This window comes from Coregonus clupeaformis, chromosome 8 (assembly GCF_020615455.1).
Source record: "Coregonus clupeaformis isolate EN_2021a chromosome 8, ASM2061545v1, whole genome shotgun sequence".
In the NCBI taxonomy this organism is placed as follows: Eukaryota; Metazoa; Chordata; class Actinopteri; order Salmoniformes; family Salmonidae; genus Coregonus; species Coregonus clupeaformis.
Genome location: NC_059199.1, coordinates 20,497,976 through 20,518,249, shown reverse-complemented (window position 1 = coordinate 20,518,249; position 20,274 = coordinate 20,497,976). Strand labels below are relative to the sequence as shown.

The window sequence follows — 20,274 nt, the reverse complement described above, 5'->3', positions numbered from 1 at the left end:
GAAAGGATCCAGGAACCCAAATGATTTGGGTGGATTCCATCCTCCTTATAAAACGTGTTTTGTTTCCAAAAGGTATCGAAATTGTCAATAAATATTACACCCACAGAGATGCAATAGTCTCGTAGCCAGTTATGGAGGGCTAAAAGTCGTTAAAAGACACAATTTAGGGAGGGCACAGGGCCAAATATTATGGGGCGGTTGTTGGGTGTCAAGCAGAGAGCCAATCAGTTCTTTAAAATCCATCTTCAGCTGTTCTGAGCTGCCCTTCACAGTGTCATTGAAACCCACGTGAACTACACTGCTCAAAAAAATTAAGGGAACACTTAAAGAACACAATGTAACTCCAAGTCAATCACATTTCTGTGAAATCAAACTGTCCACTTAGGAAGCAACACTGATTGACAATATATTTCACATGCTGTTGTGCAAATGGAATAGACAACAGGTGGAAATTATAGGCAATTAGCAAGACACCCCCAATAAAAGACTGGTTTTGCAGTTGGTGACCACAGACCACTTCTCAGTTCCTATGCTTCCTGGCTGATGTTTTGGTCACTTTTGAATGCTGGCGGTGCTTTCACTCTAGTGGTAGCATGAGACGGAGTCTACAACCCACACAAGTGGCTCAGGTAGTGCAGCTCATCCAGGATGGCACATCAATGCGAGCTGTGGCAAGAAGGTTTGCTGTGTCTGTCAGCGTAGTGTCCAGAGCATGGAGGCGCTACCAGGAGACAGGCCAGTACATCAGGAGACGTAGAGGAGGCCGTAGGAGGGTAACAACCCAGCAGCAGGACTGCTACCTCCACCTTTGTGCAAGGAGGAGCAGGAGGAGCACTGCCAGAGCCCTGCAAAATGACCTCCAGAAGGCCACAAATGTGCATGTGTCTGCTCAAACGGTCAGAAACAGACTCCATGAGGGTGGTGTGAGGGCCCGACGTCCACAGGTGGGGGTTGTGCTTACAGCCCAACACAGTGCAGGACGTTTGGCATTTGCCAGAGAACACCAAGATTGGCAAATTCGCCACTGGCGCCCTGTGCTCTTCACAGATGAAAGCAGGTTCACACTGAGCACGTGACAGACGTGAGTCTGAAGACGCCGTGGAGAACGTTCTGCTGCCTGCAACATCCTCCAGCATGACCGGTTTGGCGGTGGGTCAGTCATGGTGTGGGGTGGCATTTCTTTGGGGGGCCGCACAGCCCTCCATGTGCTCGCCAGAGGTAGCCTGACTGCCATTAGGTACCGAGATGAGATCCTCAGACCCCTTGTGAGACCATATGCTGGTGCGGTTGGCCCTGGGTTCCTCCTAATGCAAGACAATGCTAGACCTCATGTGGCTGGTGTGTGTCAGCAGTTCCTGCAAGAGGAAGGCATTGATGCTATGGACTGGCCTGCCCGTTCCCCAGACCTGAATCCAATTGAGCACATTTGGGACATCATGTCTAGCTCCATCCACCAACGCCACGTTTCACCACAGACTGTCCAGGAGTTAGCGGATGCTTTAGTCCAGGTCTGGGAGGAGATCCCTCAGGAGACCATCCGCCACCTCATCAGGAGCATGCCCGGGCGTTGTAGGGAGGTCATACAGGCACGTGGAGGCCACACACACTACTGAGCCTCATTTTGACTTGTTTTAAGGACATTACATCAAAGTTGGATCAGCCTGTAGTGTGGTTTTCCACTTTAATTTTGAGGGTGACTCCAAATCCAGACCTCCATGGGTTGATACATTTGATTTCCATTGATAATTTTTGTGTGATTTTGTTGTCAGCACATTCAACTATGTAAAGAAAAAAGTATTTAATAAGATTATTTCATTCATTCAGATCTAGAATGTGTTATTTTAGTGTTCCCTTTATTTTTTTGAGCAGTGTATGATAGAATCAATTTCCTCATGCAGGTTTAAAATGTTTGGAAGCAACTTGAGGTCCTGTACTCGTGCTCCTGGATAGCACACAGTTTTTGCTCCAGGGACAGATATTTCTCACCATTGAACTGCCCAATACAACGGCCAGAGAAGGGGATGGAGAAATCCGCCCATTAATAGCCCTTACAATTCGTTGAACATTTAAGGGCCCACGAGAAGCAGGATAGCATACACCCGCTGCTCCCGGCGATAGGTCAGATTTAGAGAGAGAGAGAGAAAGGAGCCGAACTTGACGTCATGATTCACTCACTAGCTAGCTAACATAACGTTAAGATGGCTAGCCACCAGTGCTGAGTGGTTTTTAGACAACCAAATTGACCGACATCGGTTCAAGTATTTGAAGTCCATTTCGTTAGTTTTTTTCTTCTTCTGTGAGCTTGATGTGCAGTTTGTAGAGATAAAATCAGATGAACCCTGAACTGTAGGGAGTTGTAGTTTTCAACAGGCCAATATTCTACATAGTTTAGTGCAGAAAACGTGGTAATTAACTACAATAACCATCATTCATTGCGCGCCTGCTTAAACTTGTCTGGTCTGTGCGTAGCAGACACAGAGACTGAAGCCTAGTTTACATTACCCATAAGCACTCGGGTTACGTTGCGCCGGATGTCACGCATTTCAATGTAGACATGCACAACGGAGTGAAAACGAAAGGCCCCTTTACGATTCAAGGCTCCGTTGCGAGATGGACACACAAACTCTGAAACTTTGCGTCATCTTCAGTCCAGCCAAGTCCGTAGAAGAATAGGAATTCACCAAAACAGAGAAGATGAGAATGTGGTTTTGGTGATGGCTTTATGGGATACACTACATGACCAAAAGTATACGGACACCCGCTCGAACATATCATTCCAAAATCATGGGCATTAATATGGAGTAGGTCCCCCCTTTGCTTCTATAAGTGCTTCTACTCTTCTGGGAAGGCTTTCGACTAGATGTTGGAACATTGATGCGGGGACTTTAGTCATTTTACATTTTAGCAGACTTGCTTCCATTCAGCCACAAGAGCATTAGTGAGGTCAGGCACTGATGTTGCGCAATTAGGCCTGGACCGCAGTTGGCATTCCAATTCATCCCAAAGGTGTTCGATGGGGGTTTAGGTCAGGGCTCTGTGCAGGCCAGTCAAGCTCTTCCACACCGATCTCAACAAACCACTGCTGTATAGACATCGCTTTGTGCACAGGGGCATTGTCATGCTGAAACAGGAAAGGGCCTTCCCCAAACTGTTGCCACAAAGTTGGAAGCACAGAATCGTCTAGAATGTCATTGTATGCTGCAGCGTTAAGATTTCCCTTCACTGGAACTAAGGGGCCTAGCCTGAACCATGAAAAACAGCCCCAGACCATTATTCCTCAACCAAACTTTACAGTTGGCACTATGCATTGGGGCAGGTAGTGTTCTCCTGGCATCCGCCAAACCCAGATTAGTCCGTCGGACTGACATATGATGAAGCATGATTTACCACTCCAGAGAACGTGCTTCCACTGCTCCAGAGTCCAATGGCGGTTAGCTTTACACCACTCCAGCCGACACTTGGCATTGCGCATGGTGATTTTAGGCTTGAGTGTGGCTACTCGGCAATGGTAACCCATTTCATGAAGCTTCTGACGAACAGCTCGTGCTGACGTTGCTTCCAGAGGCAGTTTGGAACTCGGTAGTGAGTGTTGCAATAGAGGACAGATGATTTTTACACAATACAAGCTTCAGCACTCAGCCATTGTTGCTCCTAGACGTTTCCACTGATATTTGTGTGTCAAACTTTCACACAATATTATTCACGATTCATTCAGGACTATTCATAATCATGGTAGCATCCACATTAATGTATTAGTGTTTAGAAATTTATTATATTCTTATTTACAATACCAGCGACTCCAAAATGGCACAATACATGATTTACTATTAATTTCTATTGGGCACAAGATAATCTGAAACACAACCAAAACAAACAGCAAAATGCATCCAACAAGTTTGTAGAGTGAAAAGCTCATTGCGTGCTAAGAATATGGGACCAAATACTAAACCTTAGAATACATTAATAAACATAAGTGAATTTGTCCCAATACTTTTGGTGCCCTAAAATGAAGGGGGGGGTGGACTATGTACAAAAACACAATTTCTAAACGGTTCACCCGATATGGATGGAAATACCATCAAATTAAAGTTGACAGTCTGCACTTTAACCTAACAGTCATTGTTTGATTTCAAATCCAAACTTTTGGAGTATAGAGCCAAAGTAAGAAAAAATGCTTCACTGTCCCAATAATGACGGAGGGCAATGTATGTCACGATGTTAATGGAACATGAGAGAAGAGACAGCGCGATCGAGACGGATAAGAGCCTGAAAATACATTATGTAAATCAGGGCTCTCCAACCCGGTTCCTCGAGAGCTACTGTCCTGTAGGTTCACTCCAACCATAATCTAGCACACCTGATATTAATATTTACAGTTGAAGTCAGAAGTTTACATACACCTTAGCCAAATACATTTAAACTCAGTTTTTCACAATTCCTGACATTTAATCCTAGTAAAAGTTTTTTTTTGGGTCAAGCAGTAGCAAATATATATACACTAACGGTCAAAAGTTTTAGAACACCTAATCATTCAAGGGTTTTTCTTAATTTTTACTATTTTCTACATTGTAGAATAATAGAGTGTGCAAAGCTGTCATGAAGGCAAAGGGTGGCTATTTGAAGAATCTCAAAATATAAAATATATTTTGATTTGTTTAACACTTTTTCGGTTACTACATGATTCCATATGTGTTATTTCATAGTTTTGATGTCTTCACTATTATTCTACAATGTAGAAAATAGTAAAAAGAAAAGAAAAACCCTTGAATGAGTAGGTGTTGTAAAACTTTTGACCGGTAGTGTATCACCAGTAGTACATTTACCGTTAATTCCTAATCTAAATCGTTTGTTCGGTTACAGTAATTTCTGTTAATACATTCAATATATTATTATTATTCCAGTCTTTTACCATTCCCATTTTCGGAATGGACATGTTTGCAGAGCGCACAACCTATGCTACACTTGCGAGAAACAAGTTTTGGTTCATTTCATTCCATTTACGAGTTTAGTCAATTTAGTCATTGTCTTTTGTTTGGAGCGCTCCTGCCAATGTTGAGTAAGGACAAGCACCTGATTACGCATAGAAATAGGCCTATAGGCTACTTGGCCAGGCCAAAAATGTAGGCATATAAAACGTGCCCATTTGGGGATCTGATAGTTTTCTGATTGGCTTAATGCATTACTAATGAGCTGTGGAGTTTTTCAAATAACATGTTTCTTCACCTCAAAACAGCAAGCAAACCAAGTCTATTTTTACATCCATTGAGAATGACAATAGTTCCTCAATGTATTTGAAAAATCTTTCCAAGCTCTCTCCCTTTCGATAACCACTCAGCATGAAAGGGAAAAATGTCATGCTATGATTCAGTGGAAACGTCATAAAATAGGCCTACCTGATTACTTCTTATGCCTTGCGCAAATAGCCTACAGCTGTAAAAATAATAATGTAAAAAATATATATATATATATATATATATATTTTGCAGGCTGCAATGTTTTTATTTGTTGGCTTTATGTAGGCTATTTTTACATACAATACAATTTATTGGTCACATACACATGGTTAGCAGACGTTATTGCGAGTGTAGCAAACTGCTTGTGCTTCTAGTTCCGACAGTGCAGCAATATCTAGCAAGTAATCCCTAACAGTTCCACAACAAATACAGTGGGGAGAACAAGTATTTGATACACTGCCGATTTTGCAGGTTTTCCTACTTACAAAGCATGTAGAGGTCTGTAATTTTTTATCATAGGTGCACTTCAACTGTGAGAGACGGAATCTAAAACAAAAATCCAGAAAATCACATTGTATGATTTTTAAGTAATTAATTTGCATTTTATTGCATGACATAAGTATTTGATACATCAGAAAAGCAGAACTTAATATTTGGTACAGAAACCTTTGTTTGCAGTTACAAAGATTATACGTTTCCTGTAGGTCTTGACCAGGTTTGCACACACTGCAGCAGGGATTTTGGCCCACTCCTCCATACAGACCTTCTCCAGATCCTTCAGGTTTCGGGGCTGTCACTGGGCAATACGGACTTTCAGCTCCCTCCAAAAATGTTCTATTGGGTTCAGGTCTGGAGACTGGCTAGGCCACTCCAGAACCTTGAGATACTTCTTACGGAGCCACTCCTTAGTTGCCCTGGCTGTGTGTTTCGGGTCGTTGTCATGCTGGAAGACCCAGCCACGACCCATCTTCAATGCTCTTACTGAGGGAAGGAGGTTGTTGGCCAAGATCTCGCGATACATGGCCCCATCCATCCTCCCCTCAATACGGTGCAGTCGTCCTGTCCCCTTTGCAGAAAAGCATCCCCAAAGAATGATGTTTCCACCTCCATGCTTCACGGTTGGGATGGTGTTCTTGGGGTTGTACTCATCCTTCTTCTTCCTCCAAACACGGCGAGTGGAGTTTATACAAAAGCTCTATTTTTGTCTCATCAGACCACATGACCATCTCCCATTCCTCCTCTGGATCATCCAGATGGTCATTGGCAAACTTCAGACGGGCCTGGACATGCGCTGGCTTGAGCAGGGGGACCTTGCGTGCGCTGCAGGATTTTAATCCATGACGGCGTAGTGTGTTACTAATGGTTTTCTTTGAGACTGTGGTCCCAGCTCTCTTCAGGTCATTGACCAGGTCCTGCCGTGTAGTTCTGGGCTGATCCCTCACCTTCCTCATGATCATTGATGCCCCACGAGGTGAGATCTTGCATGGAGCCCCAGACCGAGGATGATTGACCGTCATCTTGAACTTCTTCCATTTTCTAATAATTGCGCCAACAGTTGTTGCCTTCTCACCAAGCTGCGTGCCTATTGTCCTGTAGCCCATCCCAGCCTTGTGCAGGTCTACAATTGTATCCCTGATGTCCTTACACAGCTCTCTGGTCTTGGCAATTGTGGAGAGGTTGGAGTCTGTTTGATTGAGTGTGTGGACAGGTGTCTTTTATACAGGTAACGAGTTCAAACAGGTGCAGTTAATACAGGTAACGAGTGGAGAACAGGAGTGCTTCTTAAAGAAAAACGAACAGGTCTGTGAGAGCTGGAATTCTTACTGGTTGGTAGGTGATCAAATACTTATGTCATGCAATAAAATGCTAATTAATTACTTAAAAATCATACAATGTGATTTTCTGGATTTTTGTTTTAGATTCCGTCTCTCACAGTTGAAGTGTACCTATGATAAAAATTACAGACCTCTACATGCTTTGTAAGTAGGAAAACCTGCAAATTCAGCAGTGTATCAAATACTTGTTCTCCCCACTGTATCTAATACACACAAATCTAAGTAAAGGAATGGAATAACAATATATAAATAATTTATATAGATGAGCAATGTCATTATCAGAGTGGCATAGCCTACGATGCAATATATACTGTATTCTATACCATCTACAAATGAGATGGGTAATTCAAGATATGGAAACATTATTAAAAGTGGCATTTTTAAAGTGACTAGTGTTCAATTTATTAAAGTGGCCAGTGATGTTCAAGTCTGTATGTAGGCAGCAGCCTCTCTATGCTAGTGATAGCTGTTTAACAGAGCTGGTGTAACCGAGTCAGGTTTGTAGGCCTCCTTGCTCGCACACGCTTTTTCAGTTCTGCCCACAAATGTTCTACAGGATTGAGGTCAGGGCTTTGTGATGGCCACTCCAATACCTTGACTTTGTTGTCCTTAAGCCATTTTGCCACAATTTTGGATGTATGCTTGGGGTCGTTGTCCATTTGGAAGACCCATTTGCGACCAAGCTTTAACTTCCTGACTGATGTCTTGAGATGTTAGTTCAATATATCCACATCATTTTCCTTCCTCATGATGCCATCTATTTTGTGAAGTGCACCAGTCCCTCCTGCAGCAAAGCACCCCCACAGCATGATGCTGCCACCCCCGTGCTTCACGGTTGGGATGGTGTTCTTTGGCTTGCAAGCTACCCCCTTTTTCCTCCAAACATAACAATGGTCATTATGGCCAAACAGTTCTATTTTTGTTTCATCAGACCAGAGGACATTTCCCCAAAAAGTATGATCTTTGTCCCCATGTGCAGTTGCAAACCGTAGTCTGGCTTTTTTATGGCGGTTTTGGAGCAGTGGCTTCTTCCTTGCTGAGCGGCCTATCAGGTTATGTCGATATAGGACTTGTTTTACTGTGGATATAGATACTTTTGTACCCGTTTCCTCCAGCATCTTCACAAGGTCCTTTGTTGTTCTGGGATTGATTTGCACTTTTCGCACCAAAGTGCGTTAATCTCTAGGAGACAGAACACGTCTCCTTCCTGAGCGTTATGACGGCTGCGTGGTCCCATGGTGTTTATACTTGCGTACTATTGTTTGTACAGATGAACGCGGTACCTTCAGGCATTTGGACATTTCTCCCAAGGATGAACCAGACTTGTGGAGGTCTACAATGTTTTTTCTGAAGTGTTAGCTGATTTCTTTTGATTTTCCAAGGATGTCAAGCAAAGAGGCACTGCGTTTGAAGGTAGGCCTTGAAATAGATCCACAGGTACACCTCCAATTGACTCAAATGATGTTAATTAGCCTATCAGAAGCTTCTAAAGCCATGACATCATTTTCAGGAATTTTCCAAGCTGTTTAAAGGCACAGTCAACTTATTGTATGTAAATTTCTGACCCACTGGAATTGTGATAGATTATTTTACTTATAATTCACTGTGTCTGTAAACAATTGTTGGAAAAATTACTTGTCATGCACAAAGTAGATGTCCTAAACGACTTGCCAAAACTATAGTTTGTTAACAAGAAATTTGTGGAGTGGTTGAAAAACGAGTTTTAATGACTCCAACCTAAGTGTATGTAAACTTCCGACTTCAACTGTAGGTATTCCTCTTGTCCAGATGGGATAGGGCAGTGTGATGGCCTATCCAGTTTGCATAAAGTCCAGTGAAGTTCCTTGAGGGCCGTCGTGGTATCGGCTTGAGGGGGGATATACACGGCTGTAACAATAACCGAAGAGAATTCTCTTGGGAGATAATACAGTCGGCATTTGATTGTGAGGAATTCTAGGTCAGGTGAACAAAATGACTCGTATGTCTTTCTGGAAAGCAACCCTTGCCCTGATCTCGTCAACTTTGTTATCTAGGGACTGGACAATATACTCGGAAGCGATGGATGCTGTGCGCGCCTCCTAAGTCTGACTAGAAGACTGCTACGGCTGCTTCTCCTCCGGCGGCATTGTTTTGGGTCAGCCTCTGGAATCAGTTCAAAATGCCCTGGGTTGTGCGGACAAAGGATCTGCTTCGGGAAAGTCATCTTCCTGGTCGTAGCACTTGTAAGTTGACGCCGCTCTGATATCCAGTAGTTCTTCCCGGCTGTATGTAATAACACTTAAGATTTTCTGGGCTAACAATGTAAGAAATTATACATAAAAAAACAAAATACTGCAAAGTTCCCTAAGGACTAGAAGCGAGGCAGCCCTCTCTGTCGGCGCCATTTTCATATGACATAGTTGGCAATAGAAGTTATTTTTTAGGTTTGTAGCATTTTAATTTAGATTTGGATAGAATTTTGATTAACCACATGACAATGATTTTGAGACACAAATAAATAAATTAAACTGTTCCACAAAAAAAACATAACTGGCACAAAGATTGGTAGAAATTGTAAGATAAATTGCCATTCCACATGAGAAAGGTTGCCGGATCAGCAACTTCAGGAGAGTATCGGCAGAATCCGTGAAAGCCAGCAGGAGGAGAATGGTCGGGTCAGTTAACGGTTTTTTCCCCTTCTGTTTATCTTTATCTCTGGCTCCTTCATGAGTGTCTTATTTCATCAAACATAGTTTTTAAAGCATCAGACAATCGATTGGTCGATAGAACAGACAACTTTAGGTCGACCAAAATAATTTTTTAGTCGGGGACAGCCCTAGTTACAGAATTCAACCCACATAATGCAAAGTGCATTTAATGTCCTACATTTTTTAATCGAAACCCGTGATTTTTTAATAATCAAACTGACCTCAAAAAACACTAATCGCTCAGCACTACTAGCATCAATTATCAAATCAAGTGATGCCCCATTCCATATTGCCAGTGCATGATACAGTCCACGTTAAAGGAAAAATCCACCCAAAACCACTAATTCCTTTAATTTAGTGTTATTTAACACTAATATGTGTGAACAATATTTTTGGTGAACAAATGTTTCATTTTGGAGTTATAATAAAGTTGGTAGCATCATTAAAAATTGTTGTTGAAATCTGTTGCAGCTCAAGTCGACTACAACATTTGCTCTCTCTACTGGTTGGCTGGCTAGCTAGCTAGCAAGAAAACGCAGCTACACACAATAATATCAAAGACAATATCTGCATGTAAAATAGCTAGTTAGCTGTAAAATCAGCTAAACTGCACTATCAATTTAGGAGTCTACAATCTCACCATGTTCAACCTGCAGATCGATGTGCCTCACAGAGTAGACATTCGCAACGACAGATATACTCTCCATGCTACGTCAATGGGCCGCGCGGTGCATTCTGGGACAAGGAGCTCTCTCCTTCAAGGAGTGAATCGGAGTCTATTGGGCGCTAGCTCAAAAACCCAACATTAACACGAATTTCGTCAACAAGCTATACAACATTACAAATCTTTTCCGAGATGTGAAATAATTAACTAGCTATCTGTAATATGGTTGAGCTTTGGAAACGTGATATTACGTACTTGAGGGAAATAGGCACATCTCGACATATACACTGACTTAGAGAAGGGATTGCGTGACGATTATCTAAGCAACCGTGTGCGGCAGCATGACAACGTGAAAGCGATTGGTCAACAGTCTGCTGGGTGAGGAGTTATACCTTCATTCATTGGATTCCTATCTCCTTTCTATAATATCTCTGGCAACGCACCATGCAATGCACCCTGGACTAAAGAGGTAGACAAATAGGAAAAATGTGCTAGTCCCTCTGATAAATTACTAACATCGCCAAAATATGATCAATGGATCATTCGAGAGAAGACATCCTCCCGAGTTATGACATCGGTCAGTATTGAAATCTGACATGTACGATAGACGTTTTCGCGATCTAAAAATCGTATTCATATTAACTTCCATATTAACTTCCAGTGTAGTGAGAATTACGTGAGAATGCTATTCATTGACTACAGCTCAGCATTCAACACCATAGTGCCCTCAAAGCTCATCACTAAGCTAAGGATCCTGGGACTAAACACCTCCTTCTGCAACTGTGTGGTCCTCTGTAGCTCAGCTGGTAGAGCACGGCGCTTGTAACGCCAAGGTAGTGGGTTCGATCCCCGGGACCACCCATACACAACAAAAAAAAAAAAGATGTATGCACGCATGACTGTAAGTCGCTTTGGATAAAAGCGTCTGCTAAATGGCATATATTATTATTATTATATAACTGGATCCTGGACTTCCTGACGGGCCGCCCCCAAGTGGTAAGGGTAGGTAACAACACATCTGCCACACTGACCCTCAACACGGGGGCCCCTCAGGGGTGCGTGCTCAGTCCCCTCCTGTACTCCCTGTTCACCCATGACTGCATGGCCAGGCACGACTCCAACACCATCATTAAGTTTGCCGACGACACAACAGTGGTAGGCCTGATCACCGACAACGATGAGACAGCCTATAGGGAGGAGGTCAGAGACCTGGCCGTGTGGTGCCAGGACAACAACCTCTCCCTCAACGTGACCAAGACAAAGGAGATGATTGTGGACTACAGGAAAAAAAAGAGGACTGAGCACGCCCCCATTCTCATCGACGGGATTGTAGTGGAACAGGTTGAGAGCTTCAAGTTCCTTGGTGTCCACATCACCAACGAACTATCATGGTCCAAACACACCAAGTCAGTCGTGAAGAGGGCACGACAAAGCCTATTCCCCCTCAGGAGACTGAAAAGATTTTGCATGGGTCCTCAGATCCTCAAAAAATTATACAGCTGCACCATGGGGAGCATCCTGACTGGTTGCATCACCGCCCGGTATGGCAACTGCTTGGCCTCCGACCGCAAGGGGAGGGTAGTGCGTACAGCCCAGTACATCACTGGGGCCAAGCTTCCTGCCATCCAGGACCTCTATACCAGGCGGTGTCAGAGGAAAGCCCTCAAAATTGTCAAAGACTCCAGCCACCCTAGTCATAGACTGTTCTCTCTGCTACCGCACGGCAAGCGGTACCGGAGTGCCAAGTCTAGGTCCAAAAGACTTCTCAACAGCTTCTACCCCCAAGCCATAAGACTCCTGAACAGCTAATCATGGCTACCCTGACTATTTGCACTGCCCCCCCACCCCATCCTTTTACGCTGCTGCTACTCTGTTAATTATTTATGCATAGTCACTTTAACTCTGCCCACATGTACATATTACTTCAACTACCTCAACTAGCCGGTGCCCCGCACCTTTACCCCCCTGTATATATAGCCTCCCTACTGTTATTTTATTTTATTTCTGCTCTTTTTTTCTCAACACTTTTTTTGTTGTTGTTTTATTTTTACTTTTTTGTTAAAAATAAATGCACTGTTGGTTAAGGGCTGTAAGTAAGCATTTCACTGTAATGTCTGCACCTGTTGTATTCGGCGCATGTGGCCAATAAAATTTGATTTGATTTGAGCGAGAGTGACTATCACAGTGCTACGTCATACCGGCCTGATTTTTTTTGGGATTTCTCAAATGCACAAAAACAATATAACGTTCAAAATGGGTGAACCTTTCCTTTAAGGCTACCGTATTGCTTCCACAGATTGTTTGCAATGACTGAGCACAGAGTAGCCGATTAACGTTAGCCTGTAGCTAACGTGAATAGGTTTAGACAAATGGTACTACTGTTCCTCGATATCCTAACTAACTAAATACAACTATGAAAGCGAACGTTAGCTGAGCGTCGCTAGCTACCAAACAAACCCCATGGAGTAGTGACGAGCTATTTCTAACGTTAACGGGCTGGTTTCCCAATGTGTGCCAGTCAGACTCAATAATTAAAACATACTTAGGAAGCCCATTTGCAGTAGGTAACTAGCCTAGCACTGGAGGAAGGTTCTCGACTGTTCCATCTAAATCTCTGATGCGCCACACTGCTGTCAAGACAACAAGACCTAGGCTAGGTAGCCTAGCTAGCGTTAGCACAAGTTGTTGACAGACCAAGCCAGTAGCTACGCTACAACTAAACAATATCCATGGATTTACACTTCAAACCTAACACTATCAAACCATTTTAGCATATTACTAAATTACAACATGCTAGTTCTATGAACTAACGATACAGGAGAGTCACAGCTAGTTAGCTAGCAAGTAATACGCCCATTTGATGCGAGGAGACACTGGCTAGGTCCTTGTTAACATCATAACGGTGGACTTTAACGTCTTTTATTTGAAAGATAATGTTTCCAACTGGGTAGACAGAGCCTACAATGTACAATACATGTGATTTGGTAACACATATCTCTTGATAACTAGAAGGATGGAGGTGGATTTCTCAATGAGCGAAGCATGAACAGCTACTCACCATCATCTTTGCAGTTCTTTCGAAAGAAACGACACCGCAGTTCTATCCATTAATGCTGTTCGACTTCTTCTTTTTATTTTTCTTCTTCTTCAGTGGGGTTTATCGGTGGTTGGCATCCAACGTTATGGTACATTACCGCCACCTATTGTACTGGAGTGTGGGCCAGAGACAGGGAGAAACTCAATTCTACCTGCCAGCCTCGTTGCTCTTAAAAAAGATAACAAAATATTTGAGACTATATCTAATGACGTTCTAATCAATATACTTTTTAAACTAATTTCCTGTATCCCCTTCTCCCTCATACTAGATCTCATACTCTCTCTTTCCCTCTGATACTGTCCACACGGTAGCAATGCATGCTCCATTGTTTCCTGACAATAATCACACTTTCCTTTTGGATGCTTTCCTATCACATTTAATGTATTATTCAACTGGCTGTGTCCCACCCTTAATCTTATAAAAATAGCCTCCTCTCTTCTGTCCCTTCCTGCCGTCCTCCCCTCCCCGACTTTCCTCTGTACTTGAAATAAATGCCTTCCCTTATTATCTCTATTCCACTACTCCTGCCATCTCTGCACCATCACTGTATATATCAGTATTTTTGCCTCTGCCTTGCTCATTGAAACTTCAACATCAACATCCCCACTACTAAGTGCTTGTTTAGCCAGCTCATCTACTGCCTCGTTCCCCTCCACATGGGCTGGGACCCACGTAAATCTTATCTGTATACCCATCTGGGTTTGTAGCACCTCATAAAGCAGGTCTTGTCTACTACGTGAGCTAAAGGACTGGAGACTCATTAACACTGCACATGAATCAGAGCAAATAACTACTCTGTCTTGTTTGACTTCCTCCACCCACTGCAAGGCCAACAAAATGATCTGGGCTCCCGAGTGGCGCAGCGGTCTAAGGCACTGCATCTCAGTGCTTGAGGAGTCACTACAGACCCCCTGGTTCAATTCCAGGCTGTATCACAACCGGCCGTGATTGGGAGTCCCATAGTGCGGCGCACAATTTGGCCGGTGTAGGCCGTCATTGTAAATAAGAATTTGTTCTTAACTGACTTGCCTAGTAAAATAAATAAAAAATGGCCATCTGTTCGACTTTTTTCGTCTTCTTCTTTGTATTGGCGGATCGCAACCAACTGAAAGGTGCGTACACCGCCACCTACTGTACTGCAGTGTGAGGCTGGTCCCTATTCATCTATTAAAGTCACAATATGCAACTTTTTGCAAGAATGGGTAACTGCATACTTGGAGCATGTCTGAAAGTCGGCGCGTCAACAGAAGTGGAAGGATCAACAGCGATAGGCGTTATACCAGCGCTCTGTAATTGGTTAGACGGTTTTGATTGCGCTTGTTTTTCCATTTCTTAACACGTTTTTATTGGTCAGTTCCCGACCATGTGAAATAAAGCACTCTATTCTTGTTAGAGAATCATACTGTGCCATTTGAATGTTAACAAAACACATAACAAACACCTAAGTGATATAGCCTAAATCTGAAAATATAAGTTATTTTGACGTCTACCAGTTTTTCATTTATTACCAATACATTTTCATTATTAGGCCTATAACTCATTATGACATCTGTTCGGCTATCTGATGATGACAATAAAATAGTGATTTGTGAATAAGGCTCAATATAATTACTCTTGTATAATTGGGCATCAAACAGCCTACCGATTTTTCATTTACCAATAAATCTATGTTTGATTATTATAACTCATGGCATCTACAGTTGAAGTCGGAAGCTTACATACAGAACGCGTCTCCTTCCTGAGCGGTATGACGGCTGCGTGGTCCCATGGTGTTTATACTTGCGTACTATTGTTTGTACTGATGAACGTGGTACCTTCAGGCATTTGGAAATTGCTCCCAATGATGAACCAGACTTGTGGAGGTCTACAATTTGTTTTCTGAGGTCTTGGCTGATTTCTTTTGATTTTCCCATGATGTCAAGCAAAGAGGCACTGAGTTTGAAGGTAGGCCTTGAAATACATCCACATCCACAGTACACCTCCAATTGACTCAATTAGCCTATCAGAAGCTTCTAAAGCCATGACATTTTATGTAATTTTCCAAGCTGTTTAAAGGCACAGTCAACTTAGTGTATGTAAACTTCTGACCCACTGGAATTGTGATACAGTGAATTATAAGTGAAATAATCTGTCTGTAAACAATTGTTGGAAAATGTACTTGTGTCATGCACAAAGTAGATGTCCTAACCAACTTGCCAAAACTATAGTTTGTTACCAAGACATTTGTGGAGTGGTTGAAAAACACGTTTTAATGACTCCAACCTAAGTGTATGTAAACTTCCGACTTCAACTGTATATAGTACCGTGCGACTCCCATAGTCTGTTCTGTACTTGGCGACTGTGAAGAGACCTCTGGTGACATGTCTTGTGGGGTATGCATGGGTGTCTGAGCTGTGTGCTAGTCGTTTAAACATACAACTCGTGCTTTCAACATGTCAATACCTCTCACAAATACATATAGTCAATCTCTCCTCTACTTTGAGCCAGGAGAGATTGACATTAATGTTTGCTCTCTGTGTACATCCAAGGGCCAGCCATGCTGCCCTGTTCTGAGCCAATTGCAATTTTCCTAAGTCCCTCTTTGTGGCACCCGACCACAAGACTGAAACTAGAGCCTGTAGGACCTGCCTTGTTGATAGTGCTGTTAAGAAGGTAGAGCAGTGCTTTGGTATGGACAGACTTCTCCCCATCTTAGCTACTGTTGTATCAATATGTTTTGACCATGACAGTTTACAATCCAGGGTTACTCCAAGCAGTTTAGTTAGCTCAACTTGCTCAATTTCCACATTATTTATTACAATATTTAGTTGAAGTTGAGGTTGTCCCAAACACAATAATTTAATTTTTTGAAATATTTAGGACAAACTTATTCCTTGCCACCCATTCTGAAACTAACTGCAGCTCTTTGTTAAGTGTTGCAGTCATTTCAGTCACTGTAGTAGCTGACATGTATAGTGTTGAGTAATCCGCATACATAGACACACTGGCTTTACTCAAAGCCAGTGGCATGTCGTTAGTAATGACTGAAAAAAGTAAGGGGCCTAGACAATTCCTGATTCTACCTGGATTATGTTGGAGAGGCTTCCATTAAAGAACACCCTCTGTATTCTGTTAGACAGGTAAATCTTTATCCACAATATAGCAGGCCCCCACAATCTTTTTTATCGTCAATTTCTCTCAGCCAATCATCAGTCATTTGTGTAAGCGATGTGCTTGTTGAGTGTCCTTCCCTATACGCGTGCTGAAAGTCTGTTGTCAATTTGTTTACTGTAAAATAGCATTGTATCTGGTCAAACATATTTTTTCCCAAAACTTTATTAAGGGTTGGTAACAGGCTGATTGGTAGGCTATTTGAGCCAGTAAATGGGCTTTACTATTCTTAGGTAGCGGAATGATTTTTGCTTCTCTCCAGGCCGGAGGACACACTTTCTAATAGGCTTAAATTGAAGATATGGCAAATAGGAGTGGAAATATTGTCTGCTATTATCCTCAGTAATTTTCCATCCAAGTTGTCAGACACCGGTGGCTTGTCATTGTTGATAGACAACAATCATTTTTTCACCTCTTCTACACTCACTTTACGGAATTCCTGTCTTTCATCATTTGGTCAGATATACTTGGATGTGTGGTGTCAGCATTTCTTTCTGGCATGTCATGCCTAAATTTGCTAATCTTGCCAATGAAAAAAAATCATTAAAGTAGTTGGCAATATCAGTCGGTTTTGTGATGAATGAGCCATCTGGTTCAATGAATGATGGAGCTGAGTTTGCCTTTTTTCCCTAAATGTAATTGAAGGTGATCCAAAGCTTTTTACTATCATTCTTTATGTCATTTATCTTTGTTTCATAGTGTAGTTTATTCTTCTTTTTATTCAGTTTAGTCACATGATTTCTCAATTTGCAGTACGTTTGCCAATCGGTTGTGCAGCCAGACTTATTTGCCATTCCTTCATCCCTCTCAACCATACACATTTTCAATTCCTCATCAATCCACAGGGATTTAACCGTTTTTACAGTAATTTTCTTAATGGGTGCTTATTAGTAACTGGGATAAGCAATTTTATAAATGTGTCCAGTGCAACGTCTGTTTGCTCCTCATTACACACCACGGGCCAACAATCATTATTTACATCAACAACATAGGAATCACTACAAAACGTATTGTATGACCTCTTATACAGTATATTAGGCCCAGCCTTTGGAACTTTGGTTTTCCTAGATATGGCTACTATATTGTGATCACTATATCCAATGGATCAGGATACTGCTTTCAAGCACATTTCTGCAGCATTAGTAAAGATGTGATCAATACATGTTGACGATTTCATTCCTGTGCTGTTTGTAACTACCCTGGTAGGTTGACTGATATCCTGAACCAGGTTGCAGGCACTGGTTACAGTTTGAAGCTTTTTCTTGAGTGGACAGCTTGATGAAAGCCAGTCAATATTTAAATCACCCAGAAAATATACCTCTCTGTTGATATCACATACATTATCAAGCATTTCACACATGTTATCCAGATACTGACTGTCTATACCAGATTCCCACAAGAATGGGCTTTAGGTGAGGTAGATGAACCTGTAGCCATATTACTTCAACAGTATTTAACATGAGATCCTCTCTAATCTTTACAGGAATGTGGTTCTGAATATAAACAGCAACACCTCCACCACTGGCATTTCTGTCTTTTCTGTAAATATTATAACCTTGTATTGCTACCACTGTATCATCAAAGGTATTGTCTAAGTGAGTTTCAGAGATAGTCAGAATATGAATGTCATCTATTACTAGCAAGTTATTAATTTAATGAACCTTGTTTCTTAAGCTACACATGTTAACGTGGGCTATTTTGAGCAGTTCTCTGGGATGCTTGCTTGTGTTCATTGCTTTACCGGGAAGCTTAGCAGAAGTAGATATGTTCATGCTATTTATGTTAGTGCAGGGTGAGCTGCACACTGTGGACTTCCTACTAGGGCACACCGCCTCAGTGCGGTGTGCCCTAGTATGCTAACAGCATAAATCTAGGCACGTTTGCTGCAGGATCAGCAGAGGCATTCAGGGCAGTTAGAGGGACACAAATTAGGTTACTTACATTGTGTCTACCAATGCCCCTGGTATAATGTACATTTGCTAAAGCATTATGATGACGCAGCGACACAATGGTAGGGATTAACTGAGCTGGGCCTGGGTCATTGATAAGTCATTGTCTCAATGCAGCCTTATAATGCTGTGAAAGGATACAGGAACCCAAATGATTTGGGTGGATCTTATCCTCCTTATAAAACGTGTTTTGTTTCCAAAAGGTATCGCAATTGTCAACAAAAGTTACACCCACTGAGCTGCAATAATCACGTAGCCAGTTGTGAAGAGAAAGAATCCTGCTAAAGCATTCAATGCCACGATTCAGAGAGGGCACAGGGCCAGATATGATGGGTATTTTATTAGTGTCTAGCAGAGAGTCAATCAGCTCTTTGAAATCCAGTTTCAGCTGTTCAGAGCTGCCCTTCATAATGTCATTAAAACCCACATGGACTACGATAGAATCAATTTACTGGCATAGTACATTCGGGAACAGCTTAGTGATGTAATTTACTCGAGCTCCGGGATAGGACATTGTTTTTGCACCAGGAATAGTCACATTTCTTACCATGGAGCTGCCCAAAATCACGGCTAGTGAGAAGGACGAGGAAATCCGTCCATTCCCACGCTTCACAGGATGGTGCAGGCCTCCGACAGATTGAGAAGCCCCACTCGATCCAGAACAGGGACGGAAGGTTGCCGACGTCGACTTCGACGTGTGTAGCTGGGGTTACTAGTTTTCTGTTGTACTTACAGTTAAGACAGTAACTATCCTAGTTTCCCCTGGAAACTCACATCTCAGATCTATTACACTGAGTGTTTCAGTATATAGCTGGGTTTACTATAGTTTTGTTACATTAGTTTACAGTACAGACAGTAACTATCCTAGTTTCCCTTAGTGTGTAGCTGGAGTTGCCATATTCATTTATTATACTGCAGGGTATACACTACCCATCTCTTCTTCCCACAAAGAGAAACTACCATATGCACAGGCAGCAACGTCTAAGAAGGGTGGCAGTCTGCAGTCACCCTGAGGTGCTTGCCGCTGGCATTGGCAGCTTCTCACAGGCCCAAAGGCCAAACAGAGGCAAGTGGAGTCCCCATGGGCACTGAATACAGTGATGGAAGGCTACGAACTCCAATTCCGATGCTGGCCACCGCTATAATTCTGGTGCCTCAAATGTCTCAGGGTCTTCTAGTGTTGACGCCCTGGTTGATGGAATGTTTCCGAATGAGTTAAAATGAAGGAGTGTCAACCTACATCCAAACCCCTCATTCTGGCCAAGGGTTCTGTCTGACAGACACGTTAACCGCCCATTACATTTGTCCACACACACCCCTTTCGCTGTTGCGGGTGAAATAGGGGCTTCCCCCAGTGGGCCTATCCGACCATACTCTCACATTGCATGGTGGACACTGTTACTGCAATATTTCAGCTGGCCCGCCGGCCTTTGCCTTTTGCTGTGGTGGCACATTCTACTGGAGGAGTAACTGCCTTACCTGGACGATTGGATAGTCTGCCTCATCCAGTGAACAGGCCACAACGGACACAAGGACCCTCTTGATCCACATTCAAGTTCTGGGCCTTACCCTAAACGAGGAGAAGAGTCACCTGTCCCCCTCACGGAAGGTGATCTACCTAGGGATGTCCATAGACTCGACTCTCATGAGGGCAAGTC

The 20,274-nt window shown here is 42.7% G+C and overlaps 1 protein-coding gene across 1 annotated transcript in view; it reads right to left on the bottom strand.

The window, feature by feature from the left end:
• The window catches only part of LOC121571249 (T-complex protein 1 subunit eta), a 43,799-nt gene extending 30,234 nt beyond the window's left edge, over positions 1-13,565 (bottom strand). The window contains exon 1 of the mRNA XM_041882592.1: positions 13,479-13,565. Within this exon, the coding sequence (XP_041738526.1) occupies positions 13,479-13,484 (6 nt within the window). The 5' untranslated portion in view covers positions 13,485-13,565. The remainder of the gene's footprint in view (positions 1-13,478) is intronic.
• Positions 13,566-20,274: the final 6,709 nt, after the last annotated feature.